This window comes from Mytilus edulis, chromosome 2, assembly GCF_963676685.1.
Source record: "Mytilus edulis chromosome 2, xbMytEdul2.2, whole genome shotgun sequence".
In the NCBI taxonomy this organism is placed as follows: Eukaryota; Metazoa; Mollusca; class Bivalvia; order Mytilida; family Mytilidae; genus Mytilus; species Mytilus edulis.
Window position 1 is genome coordinate 59,837,340 of NC_092345.1, and position 26,193 is coordinate 59,863,532.

At 31.8% G+C, this 26,193-nt stretch overlaps 1 protein-coding gene across 2 annotated transcripts in view; it reads left to right on the forward strand.

The window, feature by feature from the left end:
- The first annotated feature begins 14 nt into the window (after positions 1-14).
- Positions 15-26,193, forward strand: part of LOC139512555 (peptidyl-prolyl cis-trans isomerase G-like) — a 31,103-nt gene continuing 4,924 nt past the window's right edge. Inside the window, exons 1-20 of one of the 2 annotated variants that reach the window (XM_071300246.1) lie at positions 15-75; positions 1,542-1,606; positions 2,988-3,062; positions 3,577-3,684; positions 4,210-4,254; positions 5,533-5,620; positions 7,339-7,368; positions 8,514-8,662; positions 9,551-9,707; positions 10,109-10,237; positions 13,309-13,420; positions 14,083-14,282; positions 16,027-16,185; positions 16,815-16,856; positions 17,721-17,954; positions 18,567-18,854; positions 20,021-20,119; positions 21,035-21,446; positions 25,277-25,357; positions 26,084-26,172. In XM_071300246.1, coding sequence (XP_071156347.1) covers positions 35-75; positions 1,542-1,606; positions 2,988-3,062; positions 3,577-3,684; positions 4,210-4,254; positions 5,533-5,620; positions 7,339-7,368; positions 8,514-8,662; positions 9,551-9,707; positions 10,109-10,237; positions 13,309-13,420; positions 14,083-14,282; positions 16,027-16,185; positions 16,815-16,856; positions 17,721-17,954; positions 18,567-18,854; positions 20,021-20,119; positions 21,035-21,446; positions 25,277-25,357; positions 26,084-26,172 — 2,603 coding nt within the window. In that variant the 5' untranslated portion in view covers positions 15-34. Of the gene's footprint in view, positions 76-1,541; positions 1,607-2,987; positions 3,063-3,576; positions 3,685-4,209; positions 4,255-5,532; positions 5,621-6,537; positions 6,582-7,338; positions 7,369-8,513; positions 8,663-9,550; positions 9,708-10,108; positions 10,238-13,308; positions 13,421-14,082; positions 14,283-16,026; positions 16,186-16,814; positions 16,857-17,720; positions 17,955-18,566; positions 18,855-20,020; positions 20,120-21,034; positions 21,447-25,276; positions 25,358-26,083; positions 26,173-26,193 lie in introns of those variants that run through there. The other variant, XM_071300247.1, reaches the window with a different exon arrangement.

The window sequence follows — 26,193 nt, forward strand, 5'->3', positions numbered from 1 at the left end:
AAATAACTAAAAAATACATCTTACCTTTAGTATAATGAGATCGCCCATTAATGGCGACAAAAAACAGGCCGCAAGGTGAAGCCACATAATTTTAGAATGATATTGCTAACAAATTGATTGTTGATATTCAAGTAAAACATTGTCAAACAGACGAGTTAATGAACTAATTAAAGGGTACAAATATATGAAAACAATTGCATGTCACGGTCTGTTTTAAATCCACTATCTATATAGTGTTGAAATTTTATGTTGTTGACAGTGACAGTGTTCGAGACGCGAAGCCCACATATCCAAAACGTCCATAACCATAGGATGAGCCATACCACCACATCGTCCATACGTTTTAGAGTAATTTGAGAGCTTGATTCTACAGACTCAAACGCTGGACACCCATGACTATGTCACAACGCAGTACCCCATCTCAGCAACTGCTTCATATTTTTAGTTTTACTAAGATTTCAAGTTTTATACTTTACTGTGGCATATTAGAAAATAACTAATTTCCAAATTAATAAGTGGGTCTCATTGGGGTCTAATCGTGACTCAAGATTGACGATTTTTTGTAAGCATGACACGTGAAAGTAAAATTATTCTGCTGTGAAAACGAGAAAGCAGTACACGGGAAATTACAAAAAAAATGGTAATTGCTTACATACATAGTGTAAGCAGGATACGGGAATCTGACAAAATAGTAAGCAGGATATGGGATCAGAACCCCCCAATGAGAACCCCTAATAAGGTCACAATAAATCAAGAGAACAATCCAACTAATATATAATACAAATATGGAATGCAACCTGCAATACGAATAACTGGAGATAACTTTCTTAAAAGTATGTGAACTTTACTATTTAACGTCTTGACCATGCCAAAGTTACATATAATATGTATAACAAGATAATACATGTTTTATTTGAAAAAATTATTACATTGGTTGCAATGAATTACATTGATTTACCAGTTCAATAAAAACCTATAATTTCACATGTGAAATAAACATGGCTATTTCACTCTCTGTTGTCATACAATAGGCGTTGTCAAGACGTTGATAACAGCGGATCAAAACAAATTGTGAATGCGTAGAAAAAAGATATAGTTTCTTACATGATTTACATAATTTCTTTAAAAAAAGTCATTTGCCAATGTAATATAAAGAATAACTAATTAAAGAATTCAAATATAGAAAAATATTCAACTCGTAACCGAACAACACTGATAATTAACTCATGCGCTAAGCGCATTCGTCAATTAATGTGTTGTTCGGTCACTCGTTTTTTGAATTCTTCTATTAGTTATTCTATAATTATTTAATAGTTTCTTATATTATGATAAATGTGAATATATAACAGTTATTGAAAACAGAGCTTGTTTAAATAAGGACGTAATACTTATCATGATTATAAAGTTCGTGAAGTGAAATGTGAACTAATAAATATTCATATTAAACTTGTGACTTTAGAAGCTCAAATTAAGACCTTGTATGCAAAATAAAAAACAGTAACTACTTATATTCATTGTGTTTTTATACTAATTTTATGTAGAATGACCATCAAGGCAGAATTCAGACCCAGGTGCTTCTTTGACTTTCAAATAGGGGGACAATCTGGTATGTATCATGTTATTGAAAGAGTGACTGAATATTATTGTTCTAGATTTTCATTTTAATGTCATGGCACTCATGGCAAGAAGTTTTTGCTCAGAAAAAATCTTTACTTTAGTTTTCCAATGGGTAGTAACAAGTCTTTCTAAGCATAAACATAAAGCAGTCTTACAATATTTACTTAAACGAAATTAAAGACAACAACACCCATCAATTACCGCATGGTGATTAATTTATTGTGGTCGACATGTTTCGCCAACAAGCGTGGCGTCTTCAGGACAATATTATACATGAAATCAAACAGTGAAGTACAAATTTTGCGGTTGTGCGGTTTGCCTTAACAATAGAGGTTGTTATGACGACGTTATAGATATAAATAGAAAGTGAAAGTGAAAGTAAAATAAGAATCTAGTATAGTTCAAAGAGAAAGTTAGTCAATAAAGTTATTAACGATGTGGTTATCTGCTATACTAGATTCTTATTTTACTTTCACTTTCACTTTCTATTTATATCTATAACGTCGTCATAACAACCTCTATTGTTAAGGCAAACCGCACAACCGCAAAATTTGTACTTCACTGTTTGATTTCATGTATAATATTGTCCTGAAGACGCCACGCTTGTTGGCGAAACATGTCAACCACAATAAATTAATCACCATGCGGTAATTGATGGGTGTTGTTGTCTTTAATTTCGTTTATTTGCTTTTATAGTGAAAGACAACTGTGAATACCGCGTGGTATCCACCCGCTATTACCCAACCGCACGATAACCACTTCAGGTGTTGGTTCACCATTTTTAAGTTAAAATATTTACTTAATTAAAAAAAAAAATGGAATGTCAATGAGTTCCTGATAACTCCAGTATCGCTCGGTAGTATCAATTATGGAATACCAAAATGATACTTAAACTAATTGGTTTCTTGTTAGAATGTTGTTACCTTCATGACCTTCTTATGCTTTAATAATTTTATTGAGAACTTGATTAGATTATTGCAAGTTTATATAATTAATACATGTAATAAATGAGCTATTAGATATGGTATAAAATTCTTTGGCCTATTATCTAGTCGTAGGTATTAATGTAAAGGTGTTTACGCGTCTGGCGTACTAAATTATAATCCTGGTACCTTTGATAACTATTTACGTTTACAAGACAACAACCCACAATACATAAAAATGGGTATAATTGTTTGTTTCCATGTTGTAAATGCAACAAGTACAGGAGAAATGCTGGATTAGAGTTGACATCCCTAAAAATAAAAAAAACAAACAAAAAATGTTATTTATTAATTACAATTCCCCAAAGCAGCAGAGTTTAAGCCAGGATTTTGAGGGCTTATGTAAAATAACTGATAATACTCATGAAGTTATGTTTCATTTTTCAGCTGGAAGAGTTGTGTTCGAACTTTTTTCTGATTTGTGCCCTAAAACCTGTGAAAATTTTAGAGCATTATGTACAGGTAAGACTATTGATTTTTTTATTTGTGCAGTCTGTTCAAACTATCAGAATAAAGCAAAGATTTGAAAGTTATTTTAATATTAAGGAAATAATGAAACTGACACAAATGTGTTGTGGGAAAAAAATTGTTTACACAATTACTTGAATACAAATAAACTAATTTAAAAAAATATGTTATAAACAGAGGTATTTGGCTATTATAGATCATTGATATTTTGAGAAAACTGATTTTAAGAGTTTCCATATTCACACTTGAACATGATTAAACATGATAAGCTTTCATAACAGGAAAATATATATCTTTGGTGAATTCTGGTATCATAAAGATTTTATTGCTTTTATGAAAAAAGAAACAGATTTTATTTATTAGAAAATAAAGCCCAAGTGCAAGTTGAAGATTCCCAGTGTGCATGTGCTAGGTGGAGTTTTGATTGATGTGCTTGCAAAAAAGATTATTTAACTACATGTACTATACTAATCATGCTATTAGTAATTTAAATCTTCTTTTTTTTCAGGAGAAAAAGGAATAAGTCAGAAAAGTGAAATTCCCCTCCACTATAAAGGATCCCCCATCCATCGTATAGTAAAAGACTTTATGGTACAAGGTGGAGATTTCACAAAAGGTAAATATGGTGAAGTATAAGAATAAGAAGATGTGGTATGATTGCCAATGAGATAACTAAGCAACAGACACCAAAAGATATAGAATTTAACTATAGGTCAATTTATGGCCTGTATTAGGTAGTCTGTATTTGACAGTGAACAAAGGTTCTTTTTTACCAGTGTTGACTGATATAACATACTAGAATTTTATTTCTGTTCTCAAAATTGATAGGATCATTACTGATTTCTGAGGAATATTGAATTTTAAGTCATTACAAATTCTTTTGTAGGAAAAGTCATGTAGTTTTTACAAAACCATGTCAGAAATGAAGGATCTATTTTAATGATAAGACATAGGATCTTGCTTAAATCCACCAGAATATTATGCATTCTGCAAGATAGGATTAAATGAAAAATAGTGGCACATGATACATGTATATGTATATGTGTATGTTTATTTCAGGAGTCTTGGTTTGTAATATATATTTGAATTAAAACTGTATGACAGTGTATAATTTTTAATGGTTTGACATTTTCTATTACAGGTGATGGGACAGGGGGAGAATCAATTTATGGAGGGGTATTTCCAGGTAAGACATTGAAAATATATGTACAGTGTAACCTGCCTAATCCGACACCTGAGTTTTCCAACATTCTGCTTTATACTGCACATTGTTCTGGTCCCAAAATATGCCTATCCTTGTAGAAAAAATATGACGTATTTCAACACCTTTTTAATCAAAAAATAAAATTACAGTCCCCCCAGTGTGTTGGATAACACAGGTTACACTGTACATGCTTTAGGAGTACCAAGAAGTATCAACAAAAACTTAAGGAAGAGATATTCTTAAAAAAGAATTTTGTAATAGCTTAATTATGTGGGTGTGTAATTAGTGTATTAGATTAAGTGTGCTTGCTTGTTGAGTGATCATCTTTAAGCTAGCATACTCATGAATCATTTTTGTCTTTTCTTTGAGTAAACAAGTTCTAATCATCTATTTATATCCATATATTACATGATTAATATACAATAGTATTTACTTACAAGTGTACAGTCTTTGGTAACATTTTCTAGGCATCTATAAATTTGATAAACCTTAATGGAAGGTTTTGAAATTTGGAAATAAAGCTTCTTCAACTTTAAGATTAAGAAAAAGCATCTGAAGAAAAAAACAAACTGACAACAGTACACTTTTTTAACAACAGCAGACACGACACGGTTCTGCAACCCCCTTTACAATTTTTTAATGTGGTATTTAATGACACAGGGTCATTTAAAACTTATTTAGTCATTTTGACAATAATTAAAATTATATTTTAACAACTTCCTTTGGTATTTTATCAGATCAATTGACTTCACCGTCTGAATCCATACTATGGCTGGTTGTCTGTATTTTACATTCTGGCTGTGTAACCTAAATTGTTGTATTCAGCTTGCTTAGATTTAACACTTACAGAATTACAGTTTGGTTTAATGAGATTTACAGAAGTCAAGAGAAAAAACCCCTATTCCATGTAAACTTAAGTTGTTATTTCAAATAAATTTTCAAGAGGCATCTCCTAACTCACAAAATTGAAATAATTGATGACCCACCATGTGTAATATTAAAAATGATGAGACTTAATTGAAAAGTTTAAAAAAAAAAAACAAATTATAGAAAATGCTTTGATTCTTTGGTCAGGAGGCATCTTGTAACTCTAAAAATTGAAATAATTTATGACTCATTATTTGTAATTTTTAAAACGATGCTACTTAATTGAACAGTTTAAAAAAAGAACACTTTATAGAAAATGCATACTTTGGTCAGTAGGCTTTAGTCTTAAAAAATGTATCATTTTTTTTTGTATGCACTTTTTTTCTTTTGTAGATGAGAATTTATCACTTAAACATGATAAGGAGTTTCTTCTTTCCATGGCCAATCGTGGAAAGGATACTAATGGTTCTCAGTTCTTTATGTACGTAAGGTGGACAAGGGAGATAACTCTTGATGTCTACATTTAACTATTGTTTACTTACTGATATATACCCATTCTATTGAATGGTATTATATGTATTTTGTGTAGATCTTAACTGCTTTTCAATTATCTTAGCTTTATACTGCTTATTGATTGAGTGAAGAACACAAGGTTTTTTGACAAAATAAAATTTTATTAAAACATTTATTTAAGTACTATTTCTGGTCAATAATTTTAAGAACATGCATAAGTTGTAAGGAACATGAATGAGTTTTAAAGAACACAATTTAGTTGCAAAGAACATTACCAAGTTGTAAGGAATATGAACAAGTTGAAAAGAACATGAATTAGTTGCAAGGAACTTGAATAAGTTGAAAAGAACATGAGTAAGTTTAAAAGAACACGAATAAGTTGCAAGGAAAATGAATAAGTTGTATCATAATTAATATCTTTTGATTGTAGTAAAAGTAGTTCTATTACCATTGAGAAGGAAATATGAATTGGATCCAATGGAGTTTAAATTATAATCCAACATAATGTACATGAACTTCATTTACACGATGATTTTGTTGAAAAAGCTTAGACCACATGTAATTGTTTCAGTGCGAAGAAAAAAAATCTAATGTGTAGCCAAAAAAAATGAGTTGATAAATTTTATTTCAGAATATGAATATCACTTCCAACTAAGATTACTGCAGTACTAAGTGTAAAATAAGCAACAGACAAACACTAAAACATTGAAAAAGTGCTCACACATACTAAAAGCTTTCACAAAAAATATAAGAAAGAGAAGTTTGTAGCTTTTGCCTTTGATGGCCACCAAAATTCTTAAATGGTGTATATGTCTTCATTTTCAGATGTTTTAAGTATTTACAATTTTATGTTTTAATCTGATTCTATGCAATATTTATCATTCTATACAGAATCTGATTGACAGCTGTATGGACCAATAAAAAGTCAGGTAACATTACCAAAGTCTGAGTAGATCTTGTCTACGAAAGGCTTTTACGGCACATGTACTTAATTTAAGATAGTATGAAATATTTGAAACTGTTTATAACCTGAGCTGTTTTAGATTTTGAGAATTAATTTTTTCCCTTGTAAATTTAATTAAAAAAATAGAAGTTATTCTGCATTTAAAAATGTTGTGAAGAAAATATATAAGACCAGACATGTTTAAATAGATAAAGGCTCCAAAAATGTGCCTTTGATGGATATTAATGAATATATCTACATTTGTTTTGATTTAAGACAATTATCAGAAGGCTGAATTTTCAATAGCCTTGTTTTATTTGCATTATTGGTTTAAATAACAATTTTATGTGTAGAATATACATGTAAGATAAAATGCGTTGTAGTAATACTTGGATTAACATTATTTGTTGATGTATGAATACATTAATCTAAATCAGCTCATAAATCTAAGATCTTTTTTTGCAGTTAAAAATAATTTTACTGGATATTCCAAACATAAGAACTGACCATTCTTAATACTATAGATATTTTATGGTTGAAATGAGATTTAAGTTAGAAATACTAATTTGTTGTCTTTTTTTTTCCTTTTATTTTTTGTGTTCTAATATGATTTATTTCAGATAGATGACCCAGCAGAAGAGCCAGTCCATTTTGTTGTAACTTTTATTTAAAATAGTGTATTTTCAAAATTCAAACATGATTTTCTTTCTTTTTCATATTATCCTTATTTTCCCCACAAATAGAACAACAAAGCCAGCTCCACATTTGAATGGGTATGTAATCATTATGTGATACATTCAGGATGAATATATTTATGGAATCTTATGTATTATCCAGTCTGAGCCATGCAAATTGTTTTGACACAAAATAATTGAAAGCTCTGTGATTTTCACATCGTATCAAACAGAACACATACAGACATATAAGACAATTACATCAAGCAAAATACAATTTGCTAGCTAAACCCATAAGCAAAATATTTATGGGTGGTCGTTCTGGTTTTTTTTTCCTGTACTTTACTTGATTCTCATATGATGCTCTTCTTACGCTTTTGAAACAAATATGGACATTTTTGTTGGTGTTGCTCACTATTAAATAAAATCATTCAAAAAGTAAGTTTACATGTATCTCGTTTTATTTTATTGTGAAACTATTGATTTTCTATATCATTTTGGCTTCATTCAATCAAAATGGCCTCTTTGCAAACATGGATTTTAGATCCTCTTTAGAATAAAGATGTGTTATGAGAGCAAATGAGACACCTCTCCATCCAAGTCACAAATTAGAAAAGTAAACCATTATAGGTCAAAGTACAATCTTCAACAAGGAGCTCTGGCTCACAAAGAACAGCAAGCTATAAAGGACCCCAAAGATCTTTAGTGCTTAACTTTTCAAAAGGGAAAACCAACTGTCAAATCTATATTAAAAACAAGAAAACGAGAAACACTTCAACAAAAGACAACTACTGAACATCAGATGCAAACTATCGCAGCCGGTTTAAATGTTTTAATGGTACAAAACCTTCACCCTTATCTGAAACAATAGTGTAACATCTATGCTCATTTCAACATCCATGTAGGTAGGCATTATATTTGTCAACATTTTACACCTATTATAAGCTCTGTATAAAGATAGTAACAAGTAGAATGCCTACCTATGTGAAAATGAGCATAGAGCATGGCATGAAAGAACTATTTCTGAAATAATCTAGCTTTCAGAAAATTATTTGAGGTTGGTCATTTAAAACGAGGTTCTGCTGTTGGTAACATTCTTGGTAATGTTTGTAAATCAATTGTGATGCTTAGCCTTAAAAAATACTGAACCTAGTGTTTGCCACCAAATACTTAATGGAGATTCAGCAAATTAATCCAAGACAAGATTTGAAATTATATAAAGCTTATATGGTTTTATTTTGTAGAGTGCATGTCATATTTGGTCATGTTATTTTTGGCCAAGAGCTTGTGATGCAAATAGAAAATTTAGAAACTGACAGTTCTAAAAGTTGTCCTATAAAAGAGGTTAAAGTGGAAAATTGTGGGGAATTGGTTCCACAGATGAAGTCTAAAGGTATGTTAAAGCGCTATAGAACTTTTTGTTGTATGTCTTTTTCTAGTTATCAATTGCAATTCATTAGAGCCGCCAGTAGCAAACAAAGATAATTTAAGATATTTTGATAGTGGTTATAATTTATGAAGACTTCAGTTTGTGTGCTTGGAAACTTTCAAAGCAAAATTGCAAAATGTGCAGTTTTATTTATTTATTTGATTAATTTGGAAAAAAGATTTCCAGAAAACAGAAGAAATTAGATGTCAAAGTTAATGATATAAAGATCAAAATATATTTTGGCTATATACTGTTACTTTTGTGTTGGTACTGGCAAAGTGGATACAATATTTTATCTGATTTGATTCTCTCAATGTATTCCGTCTTTTTCAGCCAAAATAGCTTCTTTTTATTAGGAATAATTTATTGTCTCTATGAATAATCAAGACAAGAAAGGGACCCAAACATTAATATGGGGATCTACTTAGTGCTACATTTAAGAGTTGATTGCTTTTTTTTGTAACTTCATTGGGGAGTAAAAGCGTTGACCAAAGCGCTTCATTCTAAAAATGTGCCACTGTCAACGCTTTTTCGACCCTATGAAGTTACAAAAAGAAGCATTCAATACTTTATTACTTATAATTACATTTTTTTAGCTAGGATCATGAAAACACGATTTTTATCAAGTTTTTATTTATTTACCTGTGCACTTTATTGTAGGACCTCGTGTCATCATGAATGATAGGTTTTATTGTGTAATGAAGTTGATTAAGGAATAACGCGAGACTGCAGTGTAGCCAATCAGAATAATGTATTACAATGAAACATACATCTAATGTAATTATTCCATTATAATCCTAAAACTAGTAGTTAGCATGTTTATAAAACTTGTTGATACAAAATTAATTTTAGGTAAGAAGAGGAAGAAAGTTTCAGAATCTGAGTCCGCTAAATCATCAGAAGAGGAATCGGCTAGTGAAGATGACAAAAAGAAAAAGAAGAAAAAACATAAAAAAGAATCAAAAAAGAAGAAGAAAGAAAAGAAAAAGAAAAGGGATAAAAGTCCCAGGTATGATATACTTACATGTTTTTCCTGCATATTATTAGCTCACTAAGATTAAAAGGTCAGTGTGAGGTTTTACCCTTTTTGCAGTCATTGTTTTACAAATTCAGCAGGAAATTAGTTAATAATAACAAAATGATTGCTTTTAGATAACTGTATAATTTACAAGCTTAAAATTGTGTCAGGTTGATTCCCTTGACCTAATTATGGACTCCAAAATTTTTGGTTTTCAGCTGTGATGGTATATTTGGTAAATAATTTTATCATTAGAAGTTGCATGTTATGTAACTTTGTTATGATTAACTTCTTTTGAGTCCTGGCTTTGCTATTGGATTTTAAAATGGGACAATGTAAAGGTATATATTTTGAATGAAATAACATATTGATTTTATCTTTACGTGATGCAGTAGTGAAGATGGGAAAGAGACTAAAGAGGAGGTAACCACTGTCTTTGGTGAAATTAGACCTGAAGAAATCCCAGAAGTCCCTTCATCAAAGTTCCTCGACAGAGGGGGTCCACAACCTGCAGCAGACAGGTAAATTGTCAAGTACCAATAAACAGATAACATGCATATTTTGTAGTTCCAAATTATTAAGGTCTTGTATGAAGGTCTTTTGATATTTTCTAGAACAAATAAGAGGATAGTTAAGCAAGTTCTTTCTTAATCGTGTAGCATTCCTGCCCCTTTAATCTAGATTAGTTAAACATGTATGAAGTAAAGCTGTTGGTTCAGAAGATTCACATTTTATGTTTTCATCCATTGAAATTTCTCCATTAAAACATTTCTAGATTGTAGACTTGACATCAACTTTTTGATTACCACTACAATCATTTTTAAATTGGAGCATCATTATGTTTCTTGTCATCCCAACTCCTCTCAAACCACACAACAGAATTTCACGAAACCTTCTTAGATAATAAGGACATAATATGTAGATGTGCATATCCACAGGAAATTATGATTCAAAATTTTTTCTAGGAGTTACGTCCCTTTGAACTTATTTGCTTTAATGTAATACTGCAACAGTTTGTCATTGCATCTCCTCTGAAACCACACAACCGAATTTCACAAAACCTTTTTAGCTCACCTGGCCCAAAGGGCCAAGTGAGCTTTTCTCAGCACTTGGCGTCCGTCGTCCGTCGTCTGTCGTCCGTCGTCTGTCGTCCGTCGTCGTCTGGCGTCGTTAACTTTTACAAAAATCTTCTCCTCTGAAACTACTGGGCCAAATTTAACCAAACTTGGCCACAATCATCATTGGGGTATCTAGTTTAAAAAATGTGTCTGGTGACCCGGTCAACCAACCAAGATGGCCGCCATGGCTAAAAATAGAACATAGGGGTAAAATGCAGTTTTTGGCTTATAACTCAAAAACCAAAGCATTTAGAGCAAATCTGACAGGGGTAAAATTGTTCATCAGGTCAAGATCTATCTGCCCTGAAATTTTCAGATGAATCGGACAACCCGTTGTTGGGTTGCTGCCCCTGAATTGGTAATTTTAAGGAAATTTTACTGTTTTTGGTTATTATCTTGAATATTATTATAGATAGAGATAAACTGTAAACAGCAATAATGTTCAGCAAAGTAAGATTTACAAATAAGTCAACCTGACCCAAATGGTCAGTTGACCCCTTTAGGAGTTATTGCCCTTTATAGTCAATTTTTAACCATTTTTCGTAAATCTTAGTTATCTTTTAGAAAAATCTTCTCCTCTGAAACTACTGGGCCAAATTAAACCAAACTTGGCCACAATCATCATTGGGGTATCTAGTTTAAAAAATGTGTCCGGTGACCCGGCCAACTAACCAAGATGGCCACCACGGCTAAAAATAGAACATAGGGGTAAAATGCAGTTTTTGGCTTATAACTCAAAAACTAAAGCATTTAGAGCAAATCTGACATGGGGGTAAAATTGTTTATAGGGTCAAGATCTATCTGCCCTGAAATTTTCAGATGAATCGGACAACCTGATGTTGGGTTGCTGCCCCTGAATTGGTAATTTTAAGGAAATTTTGCTGTTCTTGGTTATTATCTTGAACATTATTATAGATAGAGATAAACTGTAAACAGCAATAATGTTAAGCAAAGTAAGATTAACAAATAAGTCTGCATGACGGAAATGGTCAGTTGACCCCTTTAGGAGTTATTGCCCTTTATAGTCAATTTTTAACCATTTTTCGTAAATCTTAGTAATCTTTTACAAAAATCTTCTCCTCTGAAACTACTGGGCCAAATTAATCCAAACTTATCCACAATCACCTTTTAGGTATCTAGTTTAAAAAATGTGTCCGATGACCCGGCCATCCAACCAAGATGGCCACCATGGCTAAAAATAGAAGATAGGGGTAAAATGCAGTTTTTGGCTTATAACTCAAAAACCAAAGCCTTTAGAGCAAATCTGACAGGGGGATAAATTGTTTATCAGGTCAAGATCTATCTGCCCTGAAATTTTCAGATAAATCGGACAACCCGTTGTTGGGTTCCTGCCCCTGAATTGGTAATTTTAAGGAAATTTTACTGTTTTTGGTTATTATCTTGAAAATTATTATAGATAGAAATAAACTGTAAACAGCAATAATGTTCAGCAAAGTAAGATTTACAAATAAGTCAACATGACCGAAATGGTCAATTGACCCCCTAAGGAGTTATTGTCCTTTATAGTCAATTTTCAACAATTTTTATAAAATTTGTAAATTTTTACTAACATTTTCCACTGAAACTACTGGGCCAACTTCATTATAGATAGAGATAATTGTAAGCTGCAAGGATGTTCAGTAAAGTAAGATGTACAAACACATCACCATCACCAAAATACAATTTTGTCATGAATCCATCTGCTTCCTTTGTTTAATAGTCACATAGACCAAGGTGAGCGACACAGGCTCTTTAGAGCCTCTAGTTAGATGATAAGAACATAATATTTAGATGTGCATATTGACAGGAAATTACGATTCAATTTTTTTTGTAGGAGTTGTGCCCCTTTGAACTTATTTGCTTTAATGTACTACTGCAACAGTTTGTCATCGTAACTCCTCTGAAACCACACAACAGTAATTTCATGAAACTTTGTAGATAATAAGGACATACTACGTAGATGTGCATATTGACAGGAAATTACGATTCAATTTTTTTTCCAGGAGCAGCACCCCTTTGAACTTATTTGTTTTAATGTACTACTGCAACAGATCATCATCGCAACTTCTCTGAAACCATACAACAGAATTTCATGAAACTTTGTAGATAATAAGGACATACTATGTGGATGTGCATATTGACAGGAAATTAAGATTTTTTCTAGGAATTATGCTCCTTTGAACTTATTTGCTTCAATGTACTTCTGCAACAGTTTGTCATCGCAACTCCTCTGAAACCACACAACAGAATTTCATGAAACTTTGTAGATACTATGTAGATGTGCATATTGACAGAAAATTATGATTCAATTTTTGTTCTTATACAATTTTCTTTTCTTACACTTATTTCATTTCTCAAATGACTATGTGGGGACGTGGGGTATGTGAGTGCGCTCACTAAGGTTCTTTAATAACTGAAAAATATTGTCTGACCCTTTGACATAACTGATTTATAACATCAATTTTAACTTTTAGGCAAAGGTCTCCACCAAGATTTGGTAATAGAAGAAATATAGAGAGGTTACCCTATGGAAATAGGACACAGTATGACCAGAAAGGCAGAAAAATTAAAGGCAGAGGCACTATTGTAAGAAAATATTAGCAATTGAATTTTATGCAAATTTTTATTTTGATTAGTAAAATCATATAAGTTTGTGTATTCTTTTGCATCAAGGTGGGAGCAGATATGGATAAAATAAGATACGAGAAATATGACAAGGAGACAGCAACACAACTACAAAAATAAACAAATACAATCCTGAGGTCAACAAATGATCTTCAATAATATACAGATGTCTATACATATACATCAAGCTTTATATCAAATGAGTCTAGAAAAGCTGTAAATAAAAAGACTAGATACTATCTGTTAAAACACCAAGTTTTCAATATATTACAAAAAACAAACAATACTATATCAAAGAAAGCATACAGTAACTGATACCAAGTGCATAGTACCAGCTAAACAAACACACAAAATAAAATTCAGTGCAGAACAAGTGCTTAAATTTGAAATATATGTATAAAAGACAAAAAAACTACTTTTACAAACAAAACATTGATAAATAATAATGTATAAAGATTATTGATATTAGTACATTTATTTTTAGATGTCAATGTCTAATCCTGGTTTTATAATCTTACTTAAAGACAAAATTTATGCAAGTGAACATATTTGTTGTTTTATCTTAAGTATAATAAACCCTCCTGAAAATATCACACATAATAATATGTAAATATTTATTTCAGAGATACGGAGGAGATAGGAGTAGAAGTGAGACTCCTCCTCACTGGAAACAGGCTATGGAACGTAATGCTCCTGTCAGTACCATGGGGGATGCTGAGGATGGTGATCAAGATAGATGGGTTAGAGGAGATCGATTACAGCAAAGACAACCTCCACCTGATAGACAGGGAGGCAGACGACAAGGGTTTGTCAGAGAGGATAGGTATTAACATTGGATATTTGAAAGTACATTGCCCTTTGAGATCAAACATGTCATAAAAGTTATGACTTTTTTGTCGTGCCTTGACTGAGTCAAAAAGCGAGACATAGATATGCTGTCTTCGGCGTCGGCGGCAATGGCGTCAACAATGTATTAGTTTATGATTAGGTCTAGTTTATGGTGAACCACAAGTGGAAGGTAAATCATATTTGGTATGCAGTTGTATAAGCATTGGCACATCTCATTCCCATGGAAATTATTTGGCCCTGCTCCCACAGTCATGGTCTATTGACTTTGAAAATTTTGCTTATTTCACATGTATTAGTTTGTGATAAGGTCAGTTTATGGGGAACCACAAGTTGTAGTTCAAATATATTTGGTATGCAGTTGTATAAGCATTGGCATATCTCATTTCCATGGAGATAATTTGGCTCCTCCCCCTTAGTCATGGTCTATTGACTTTGAAAATTTTGCTAGTTATCATGTATTAGTTTGTGATTAGGTCAGTTCAAGGAGAACCATTAGTGGTATGCCAATGTTAATTGGTATTCAGATGTATCAGCCTGGGTACATCTCATTTCCATGGAGAATATTTGGCCTCGCCCCTCAGTCATGGTCTAATGACTTTAAAATTTATCTTAGTTTACATGTATTAGTTTGTGATTAGATCAGTTTAAGATGAACTGCTAATTATAAGTCAATGATATTTGGCATGCAAATTTATTGGCATTTGCAAGTATCGTTTCTATGGAGTTTATATAGGCCCACCCTTTCTTCATGGTTCATTGACTTTGAAACTTTAACATAGTTTACAAGTTTATGTTTGTATTTAGGTTTCGGAACGACTTATAATAAGTCAATGGTATTTGGAATGCAGTTGTATTAGCATTGGCACATCTCAGTTACATAGAGATTGTTTAGCCATGTAACTCAGCCATGGTTCATTGACTTTAAATATTTGCATAACTTGTGTAAGATGTTAAAGTATTGCTATTTTGATTTCAACATTTGCATAATCAAAATTACAAAAAGGTGAGACATATCTCTGTGATAAAAGTTTTATCCTAAAAAGAATGAGGGAGATTTTATTTTTTTTTTACCTATATGTCGGAGTTGTCTCAGTTTTTCTAGGGTATCCTATCCCAGACAGTACTGATTATGTATAAAGTTTGAACTTTTCTTATCTATCTGGAAGGATTCATTCTTTGCATTTTTAATCTTTAAAGTGCTGGGAAATTTTTTCTCTGTGATTTGTAAACAATTATTTTGTACCTTTGTTTATCTTATTCAAAAATTGCTTAACTTACTATGAACTGGTTGATGGGTTAACATAAAAATTTGTTATTTAACTTCTTTTGAACTGCTTACAGTTCATCTGAAGGAATGACAAATAAAGCTGTGTTTACACATCAAAATTACAGTCAAACATGTTCATGTGAAAATGTTAAAAGACATTGTGGGACATAGATGAATAAATTTGGATGCAATTTGTGCTTCAGAAATATTTTTAAAATTCCAAGATTTTGAATGATATGAAAACGGATATCCAGTCACACATACATGTTTGAACTTCATTAGAGTTTAACCTTCACAGATATCTTATTTCTTACAATAAAGTCCTTAATTAATAATTTTAAGAATAAGATAGGTAAACAATAATAATTAAGCTCATGTTGTTTTTAGGAAACTTTTTAATGTTTATACAGGTGCAATTAAAAAAGATGATCAATATCAAAATTGTTTTTAGGGAGGAAAGACGTCAAGTAAGGATGACAGGTCGTGTTGAACGTGTTCACAGCAGAAGAACACGATCCAAAAGTTTAGAGCCTGCTGATAAGCGTTTGTCAATAGCAGCCAGACTTCAGCAACATGCTGGTTATGAAGCTATAAAACCATCATCTGACGTGTATGTATAAATGTCTTACCTTTTATTACCAGAGGTCCCATTCAAGGTCATTTAATTTGTCCATAAGTGAAAAAATGAATAATTTAGCTACAGTTTAATATGAAAAATGAAGAGTAGTTGACATTTATAATTTAAAAATAGGGAGATGGAGTATTATTACCAATCAGTCAACTATCTACAAGAGTCAAGTTAAGTATTGATTAAGCTGTTTTTAATTTTTTTTAAATCTGGTAGATTTAGATAGATCTACAATAATAATCATTTTAACTATGCTGAACAAGCCACTATGGCCAAAATGGAACATAGGGGTAAAATGAATTTCTTTGATTTTGAAGAAAATATGACAGATACAAAGAACATTTCAATGAAAGTTTTAAGCCATTTATTAATATACATATTGAAAAGCAAAAATAATCATTGATGAAAGATTTAAGCAAAAAATTACAGGTGAGCTCTCTTTAGAGCCTCTTGTTGTTTTGGAAGGTGTTATTAATATTGATTTTATGAACAATTTTCTATTAGTTCATGTAGTTAGGGTCTCAAAATTACAAGCATTGATAACCGTCTCAGAAATATTAAGATGAAATAGCAATTAGCTAATAAATATATTGTGGAACTTTTAATTACAGAGAAGATGAAGATGGAGGCAGAAAAAAGAAAAAGGAAAAAAGGTATAAAACTGGCTGATATTTTATGCCTTAATTGCTATATAAACAAAACATACAGTTATAACCATTCTGTGACAGTAATAAGTTTTATCATCATGCTCCTTATTATTTTAATCATAAACACCTGCTTTTTGAGGTGGCCAATGTATTGTGACAAAAGTGTGTCTGATCTTTTCTCCTTCCATTCATTTATTCATTAGTTTAGGGACGACATCAAAAGTTCAATGTAGGATAAAAAACTTAATTCATATAGTTTTTTCACTGACCCCCCTACCCCCCTCTTAACTTTATTTTGGAAAAATTGATTGACCAATAAGGATATTTATCAAATCGATTTTAATTAACCAAAACTTGCAGCAATTTTTACCCCCACCCCCAAACTAATTGAATTAAGTTTTTTTTATCCTTCATTGATTTTTTTATGTCGTCCCTTATCTGACTGTTAATTCATCCCTTTGTCTCACATTTGTATCTGCAGCTGATCCTGAAAAGCTTGAAAGAACTTTTTCTCATATGATGTACTTTTGAGTCTTTCTGATAGCAATGCTTGCCATTTCTTTGTTCTGGAGGGTACACATTTTCTTAAACTCCTTATTAGATTTTATTGAAATTGTTTTATCCAAACAATTATTGGAATTTCCTTGGCACATCCTTATTCTTGCTTATAATTTATATGGGGTATCTATTATGCAATATCCAGATCCCTCCGAAGCCCCTCATCTAATTTTTGTAGTTTCCTTAAGCAAACCAATGACCACAATAAATTTGATTGGTAGGAGCATACTTAAAACTATTAACAAAGAACTATGAATACTATATCAGAAGATAACTTGTATCATTGTATTTTAATATCATTCCTTTTTGTAGAAAAAAAGAAAAGAAAGATAAGAAACAGAAAAAACAAGATCGAAAAATGTCAGAAAGTGATGAGGAAGAGACATCAAGGAAACCAGTTAGAAGGCAGCGTGACAGTTCTCCATCAGAAGGAGAAATAATCTCATCACCAGAAAGAGAAAGGAAGTCCAAATATTTAGATAGAAAAGATAGATATAGTCCCAGTCCTGACAGAAACCGTCAGATGAACAGGTCAAGACAAAGAAGGTACTTGTATTTGTGTTCCAAATGCAATCTATAAACTAGTATTTGTAAAATAAGTACTATACTGTCATTTTAGGTTTACATCTATTACAAATGATTTTCATGTTAAATAATTTCTAATGATTTGTTAAACATGTTAAAGTTCAATTGCTATGCCTAATTGTTCTAAGTACATGTATACATGACATACTTGCATCTGGACATTGAGCAAACAGGTATCAATCAATATTAACTTGACATTTAATTTCAATAGCTGCCTATAAAACAATTTTAAGATTCTGCTTTAATACATGAAGAAATCATGTTTTTCTAATTATAAAAAAATGAAAAAAAAATTCCTATCAATATGCACTTTGTTCCATGGGGTATATAATTTGATATGTCCCTCTTACCGTCTGTCTGTCCATCTATCAGTCCTGTTCCTGTCATAACTTCTTGGAAACCACACAGCAAAATTTCTGTAGAAAATAAGAACATAATAGGTAAATGTGCATATTGACAGGAAAATTTTATTCATTTTTTTGCTAGGAGTTAAGCCACAACAGAATGTTATGGAACTTTCAAAATGAGAAAGACACAAAATGTAGATCTTTTTATTTTTACCAAACTTTATAGGTCCCCTTCTGAAGAAAACAGAAGAAATGAAAAGAGAAAATTTAGGGGTGATAAGAAAGGTCGAAGTTCAGATGAATCCAGATCACCAGAACCTCCATCAAGGTCAAGGCGACGACATTCAGAATCAGATTCAGACTCTGATTCAAAATCCAGGACCAAGAGAGATGGTAATAGAAGAAGGTCAAGATCAACATCATCATCAAGGTCACGGTCAAGATCTAGAGACAGATCTAGCAGATCAAGATCAAGAGGTAGAAGAGATAGACCAAAAGTACAGCCAGCACAAAGGTATAACAGGGCATATATTCTAGTCTTATTTGAATTACTTTATGAAAGGAGTAGGTTCAGTAAGACCCCATTTTGGCCCCAAAATATAGCAGTTTTGCAAAATTGTGAAAATGTTATCTTTTAGCAATTTATTGGAAAGTAGAATGCTTTTGCTACACAAATATGGGCTATTTTTTTACAACACAATGCACATATATCGGGTACTAACATTATAAGGTCATGCTAAATTACTGAAATCTTCACAATTTTAGCATTTTTGTTAAATTTTAGACGGTTTCCGTCTTAAATGAAAGTGGCCGCATTCGTGTTAATTCATGATATTAAAATGTAAGTTGCATTTGATGATAATACATAACGTATATAAAGGTTGAGGATGAACATGGATGCGGCCACATTCAGTTTTGACAAAAACCATCTGAAAAGTGACAATTTTTTGCATATTTGATAGATTTTTCATATTTTAGCTTGAATCGGAGGGATTTTAATGACTTAATCAGTTAAAATCTTTCACATAAACTAACTGAATCAATTGAAATAGACACTTAAGTGTTTAAAAAGTGTCCAAAATCTTTCGTAAGATAAACCTGAAATTTGAGGCCAAAATCGGCCCTTACTGGACCTACTCCTTTTAGTTTTCTATCACAATAATTGTGTGTAAATATTAAATAGATTTTTGATGTAATTCTGAATAGGCTGACTTATCTTGGAAGATAACTTGCTCACTATGTACATACAGTATGTATGGTATGTTTAAGACTTCCTAGTCATACCATGAAGTTGATTTCTACACTTAGATTGATTGTTAATTGTTTAATGTTATAATCATAGTGATGTTAAATATAAGAATTTGCTCTCTGATCTTTATTTTAAACATGTTCAGGCTACTTTATCCACAAATCAAGTATATACAGACACATTACAAATATTTTCTTCGTTTGCAAGATAAATAGACATGTTGATTAATGTCAACCTTTGGCAAAAATCAAATGAGAGTCAAGTTTATCTTTGGATGTATGAATTTCAAAAGCACAAATAAAAGGTTTGTACATATTGTGTATAAAATTTTAGTTGAGGTTGTTTAAGCACTGATTAGTTGGGTGTTTTGTCTAAATCTAAATTAAGGTTTTGGTAATAAATTTTTGAACAAATTAATATTTCATCTGCAGACCAGTGAAACTGAAATCTGATAGCCCTCCTCCTACACACTGGAAACCAGGACAAAAACCATGGAAATCTAAGGAACCTGAAAGACCAGTCTTCACACAGTATGTATTGGGTTTAACTTTATCAATTGTTTTAAAAATGGAAGACATAAAAATAACACACAGATACATGTAAACAACAGCATAATGGTTCATATACCACAAAAATATCTCAGTCTGATTGATTGATATTGTCATTAGGCCTCACACTAAAATCATAATGAGGGGTGTAAAAACTTAAAAGAGAGGTTCAGTCACATGTCATAATGTTTGGTTTTAACAATGATATATCTAGCCATTTGTATATCTTGTAGATTTAATACTTTTCATATTGGACAAATCATATCTTATTTTATGTCTACAAAGAACAATTTACAAAAAATTAACAATCTTTCATAAGTGATTTGGAAAGGAACATTTTGGTTTTGATGCAATTAATAGATAAAACATACTATCAAAAGTAAAATGAAACAAATTTGTATTGCTGAAAATCATGATCTTTTGATGTACAATAGTATAACAAGTGGCAGAATTGAAAGAGAAAAGTTAATTTGTTTCTTTGATTTTGAAATAATATATGCCTAGTCTACAATGTCAATTCTTTCCTGACATTTCTAATGAAATATATTGTCTATGTCTTTGAATTTCTATACTTAGAAATAGAAAATTGTTGTTATATTGACTTGATAAAAAAATGAAAAATTATTAATGAGGAAAATGACTTTTGTGAACACCTGGGCAACTAGATAATTGCTTTTTGCCATTCAGCAAAAGTGAAACAACAGTATCTTCTTTGCCCTTGTCAACCAGAAGCATTAGCACAAATTTGTAATAAGTCATGTTAATGTGAATTGTGTTATAGCAAAGATTGAATTCCCTCTCAAATCCTTATCATACACTCTATAAGGCTATCAGATTTGGTTCAGTAACACATTAGCATTGCCTTTTAATTAAATACCTACCATAATTTATTTTCAGACAAATTTTAAATCAAGGCCACAAACCTCACTCTGATGTTACAAGGGACCAAAAGTCAGAGGTCAATGGATTCAGAAAGCCATCCACTGAGAGACGCTCTAGGTCAAGGTCAGCTAGTCCTCAAAGGGATGTTAGAAGAAGTAGTCATGTTGAAGGGAAATCCCCAGGTCAAAAAGAAAGTAAAATTCAGTATGATTTGGCAACAACTGAAGCTCCTATAAAAGCTAGTCCTCTTAGGGTACCAGATAAAAATATATCTCCAGAAAAGAAAAAGGTGTCTAGATCAAGATCATCCAGCAGCTCAAGTTCAAAGTCAGGCTCTGGAAGATCAAGGTCAAGATCAAAGTCATATTCAAGTGATTCCAGCTCTGCCAGTTCCAAAAACAAGAAGAAACCAACAAGGAAAGTTGAGGTATATAAACAATCCTTTTTAAACCAAACCTTTGTTTTTTGCACTGTCATATTGTGTGGACTGTATAAGCATTTACGATAATCAATCATTCCCCCATTAAGCCTACTCTATGATGTCAAGAAAATCTTGTATTTATTAACGTAGTCTAAATGGTTATAAATTTATAAACATCTATAATACTAAAATTACGAGGTCCAATTTGTCAGCCGTCATCACGTAAAAACGACGAATCAAAGAATTCAACTTTATATACAACTAATATAGTACAAAGGTGTAGATTAAAAATTACACCACTCCAGGCCCTTTTGTTTTCCACGTAATTAATATTGCCAATAATTAGGAAGTTCCGGGTCGAGTCCGATACCGATACCAATAGTATAATCACCTGTTACCTATTACCTTATCTGTACGTTCCTCATCTGACAGGCGCACCACCATACGGTGTATTCAGGATTAATATGCTATATACACGGGTCATAATCACAGGGTTGACACTACTAAATTGTCAAATTGTTACCTATTGTAGTATTTTAATCCGTAAGACTTTCTAAGATAACAATACGAATACTAAAAATCTGGACTAAAAATAAGTTTCAATTTGTTAGCGGGCATGACGTAAAACAGCGAATCAAAGAATTCAACTTTATTTATAACTAATATAGGACAATGCTGTTGATTAAAAAATACTCCATTCCAGGACCTTTTTTTTTCCAAATAATTAATATTACCAATAATTGATAAGTTCCAGTTCGACGGGTTCAAACAGAAAGATTTGAAAGCAGAGAAAATTGTGTATCTTTTAATCGGCATGACTTTATCAGATGACAGTACTAATACTAAGATAAGGCTTGGGCATAGTTATATACTTTAATTCAGTCACGGACCCGTATGGAACGCCATAGCTGTCTTCCGTTGTTCATATTTAGTATATGCTGTGATCATTTAATTATTTTCAGCGTTTCTTTCTCGATTATGAGTTCCCTTTTCATTATGTTCAGTAGTATAACAATTATGTTGAGCAGTAACATCATAATGATCAGTAGAATAATCATTATATTGTGCAGATCTGGTATTATATTCAGCACTTTAATCAATATACTTAGCAGTTTTGGCTTTATGTTCAGTAGGTAAATTATTCTATTGAGTAGATTTGTCTTTATATTCAGTCCTTTTGAAAATATCTTCTGTCAACATATTTTTATATTATGTAGATTTCTCATTATGTTGACCACAGAAACCGAAATATTCAGTGGTCAAACACACTTTATAATCAGTACTGTTATCATTATGTTGAGTGAAATAAATATTATGTTCTGTAGACTAATCATTATGTTCTGTAAAATAAATATTATGATCAGTGGTCATTATGTGGTGGTGGTAGACTTCCGAAAATAACCGAAAACATACGAAGCCGGACAGTTTATTCGGGTTTATTTTCATACTGTCAACATGTCGTCTGCTATACAACGTGCTCTTGCAGAACTTAATCTGTAAATCTTTCAAAAGTTTAAAGATGAGAGGATAGAGGATGACACTTTTCAGCACCTTACTGATCAAGACTTGATCAGACTAGGTGTTGAAACTATTGGTGATAGAATAAGATTGAGGGAAGCGATGAGGAAGACTCTGTGTGACTAAATGACACAGAAATTAACAACTATTATAGGTCATCATAATGTCCCCAATAAGAGAAGCTCCCGCATAGTCAGCTATAAAAGAGGGAGGAAAGATACAAGAGGGAGAGTCCCCAAAATGCTGTATGGCAGACAGTGTTATTAATTAATTATTAGCTCCCTTGGTAAAACTCCAAATTTCATATTTAATGTATTTCATTGTTAAATAATTTACATGAAGCTGAATAAGTATATATTTGTTAATTGCATAGCTTTTGCTATTTGAATTCATTGGTTAAAGATATTTATTTATATTGTAAATTTTAATATTTGCATCGTCGCAAAATCTTTGGTTACCTTCTTTGGATACCTTCAGTGAGAAACTTATATATTTTATAGATCCCATTTAAGATTACAAAGTTACCGGTCGTGGAAGAGCTGATCACCCAGAGAATCTATACTATTAAACGAGAAGACCTCATTTTTGGTGTCGCTTCTCCTCCTTCCACAATTAATTGATCATTGTGACTATATGTCCTATAGGTACCATGCATAGTCGCATTTGTCATCCATTCTTATGATTATTCAGTTTCGGTTATTTTGGGAGAAAAACGGAAAAAAAGAAGTCCAGATATGTGTCCGTCATCACTCCGGCTTTTATTCATAGACAACTTCCTCTTCCGTTTATATTGCTAGAAGTTTGGTAAATTTACATTACACATGACATACCCTATATTATCATGTTTTATTTAACATTCATTGCCTGAATCGTTATATAAGAATGTTGTCCCAAGTGTAAGCAACGACCCAGGCTGTGTGAAAATAAACACAATCATTTTTGTTATTCATTGTCCCAAGTGTAAGCAACGACCCAGGCTTTGCGAAAATAACACAATCATTTTTGTCATTCACTTATCGTCACGTAAATAACGACACAGGCATAGCCTAAATTATCATGTTTTATTTGTCACGTAAATAACGACACAGGCATAGTCTATATTATCATGTTTTATTTAAGATTCATGCAAGCCATTTTCACACTTATCGTCACGTAAATAACGACACAGGCATAGCCTAAATTATCATGTTTTATTTGTCACGTAAATAACCACACAGGCATAGTCTATATTATCATGTTTTATTTAAGATTCATGCAAGCCATTTTCACATTGCCTGAATCGTTATATGTTGTCCCAAGTGCAACCCATTTTCACACTTATCGTCACGTAAATAACGACACAGGCATAGCCTAAATTATCATGTTTTATTTGTCACGTAAGTAGCCACACAGGCATAGTCTATATTATCATGTTTTATTTAAGATTCATGCAAGCCATTTTCACATTGCCTGAATCGTTATATGTTGTCCCAAGTGTAAGCAACGACCCAGGCCGTGTGAAAATAAAAACAATCATTTTTGTCATTCACTTATCGTCACGTAAAGAACGACACAGGCATCCGGGAATATATTTTTCGATTTCGGGATATGAATTTCTTTAAATTCTGCATCTCAGTTTCATGGTTTTAAGCCCGGGATTTCGGGATCAGGACCCCTCCGATCGACAACCCATCAAATTAGCCTTAGTCGGTATTAGTCATTTATACATGATTCAAATCCTACCATTGGTATGTTAATAAGGCTCTAAAAAAAGCACTGATGGATTGTCATAGAAGCATATTTTTTAGACTAATAATGGTCTATATATAAGCAGTTGCATTTATTTTATGTTTGAAACGGTGCAAATTTTTTATTTTGATTTGACTTTTACCAAAAGAAGCATTGTAGCAAAGGAGAAGAATAATTATGGTCGTAGGCCAGAAACACGAATATAATTGAATTTAACAGAAAGGAAACAAATATCGGACTTTGGAAAAAGGGACCTATACCTTCTATGTAATTCTCCATACATAATATCTTTTACAAAAAACAGTTCACAAGCTGTATATGCCCGCGATTTCGCGGGTGTGTTCTAGTAGTATAAATAGTTATAAGTTTTACTGTAGATAGGGAATAATCATACATCTAAAAATAGAAATTTAATTTTAATTTTTTACTTGACATAAAACATTTCTAACTGGCTGCTTTCAAAATAACTTCAATAAGGTTAAATCAATTTCCTGGTAAGCATTAAAGTCTTGTACAAATATATTCAATGAGAGAGTTCATTTATGTACATGCCTCATACCATAAAGACTTAGGATATGATTTTATTATAGGAGAAAATAAAGTGGCAGCCGCCTCCAGATCCTGAAGACCATTTCAAAGAAGAAGAGTATCACAGATCTGTACATATTCAGGTACGTGACTAACTAGAGAAAGTGTACTGACTTGAGAAATTAGTTCCTTATTTATATCAAGGTATAATAATTGTAGGTAGTGTTAGGTCTATAACATATTTAACATATTTAAATGCAGGAGGGATGGTTGGTTGCATTTTTTTTAAGTTCCTCCTATCCTCACAATTCAATATTGGTTTATGTCTGGAATAGCCCTTATCAATTTCTTCTAAATGATTGCAGCTTTTGCTGGAACCTATCAGTATGCCATCATTTTGTATTAATTCAGTATACATACACATTTTTGTACTTATGTAAATTTATTTATTTTGAACTAGAATACTGTTTAAAATTTTCTTTTCCTAATTTAATTTCATTATATTAAAGGACTACAGGTATTTTATTATACTGAGATAAAAACAAAACATAGTATAAGAAGGTTGCACTATGAGTAAGAAGTTGTTTAATTATTGAGGTTTTAAAAGCTAGTTACAACTTAAAAGTGTAGAAGAAAACTAAAAGATCAATCATATTATAAATTTATGAAGACTATAATTTTGATGTCCACATTAAACATTATCAATCATTTACACCAAACAGCACTGTTGATAATTCTAGTATACCATGTTGACTTGTTAAAATATTATATCTAAACAATAGACCTGATCTAAAGTGTATATGAATATCATATTTAAAAGACCTTTATCCGTCTTGGTCTTTATTCATTGTATTATTTTGTTGTTTCAGCCAGTTGATAGCACACAGGAAAACCGATTAAGGACTCCACCAATACCTAATTTGTCACAGGTGGCTGAGGCAGCATCAGAAATGGCCAAGTAGGTTCATTTAGATAACAC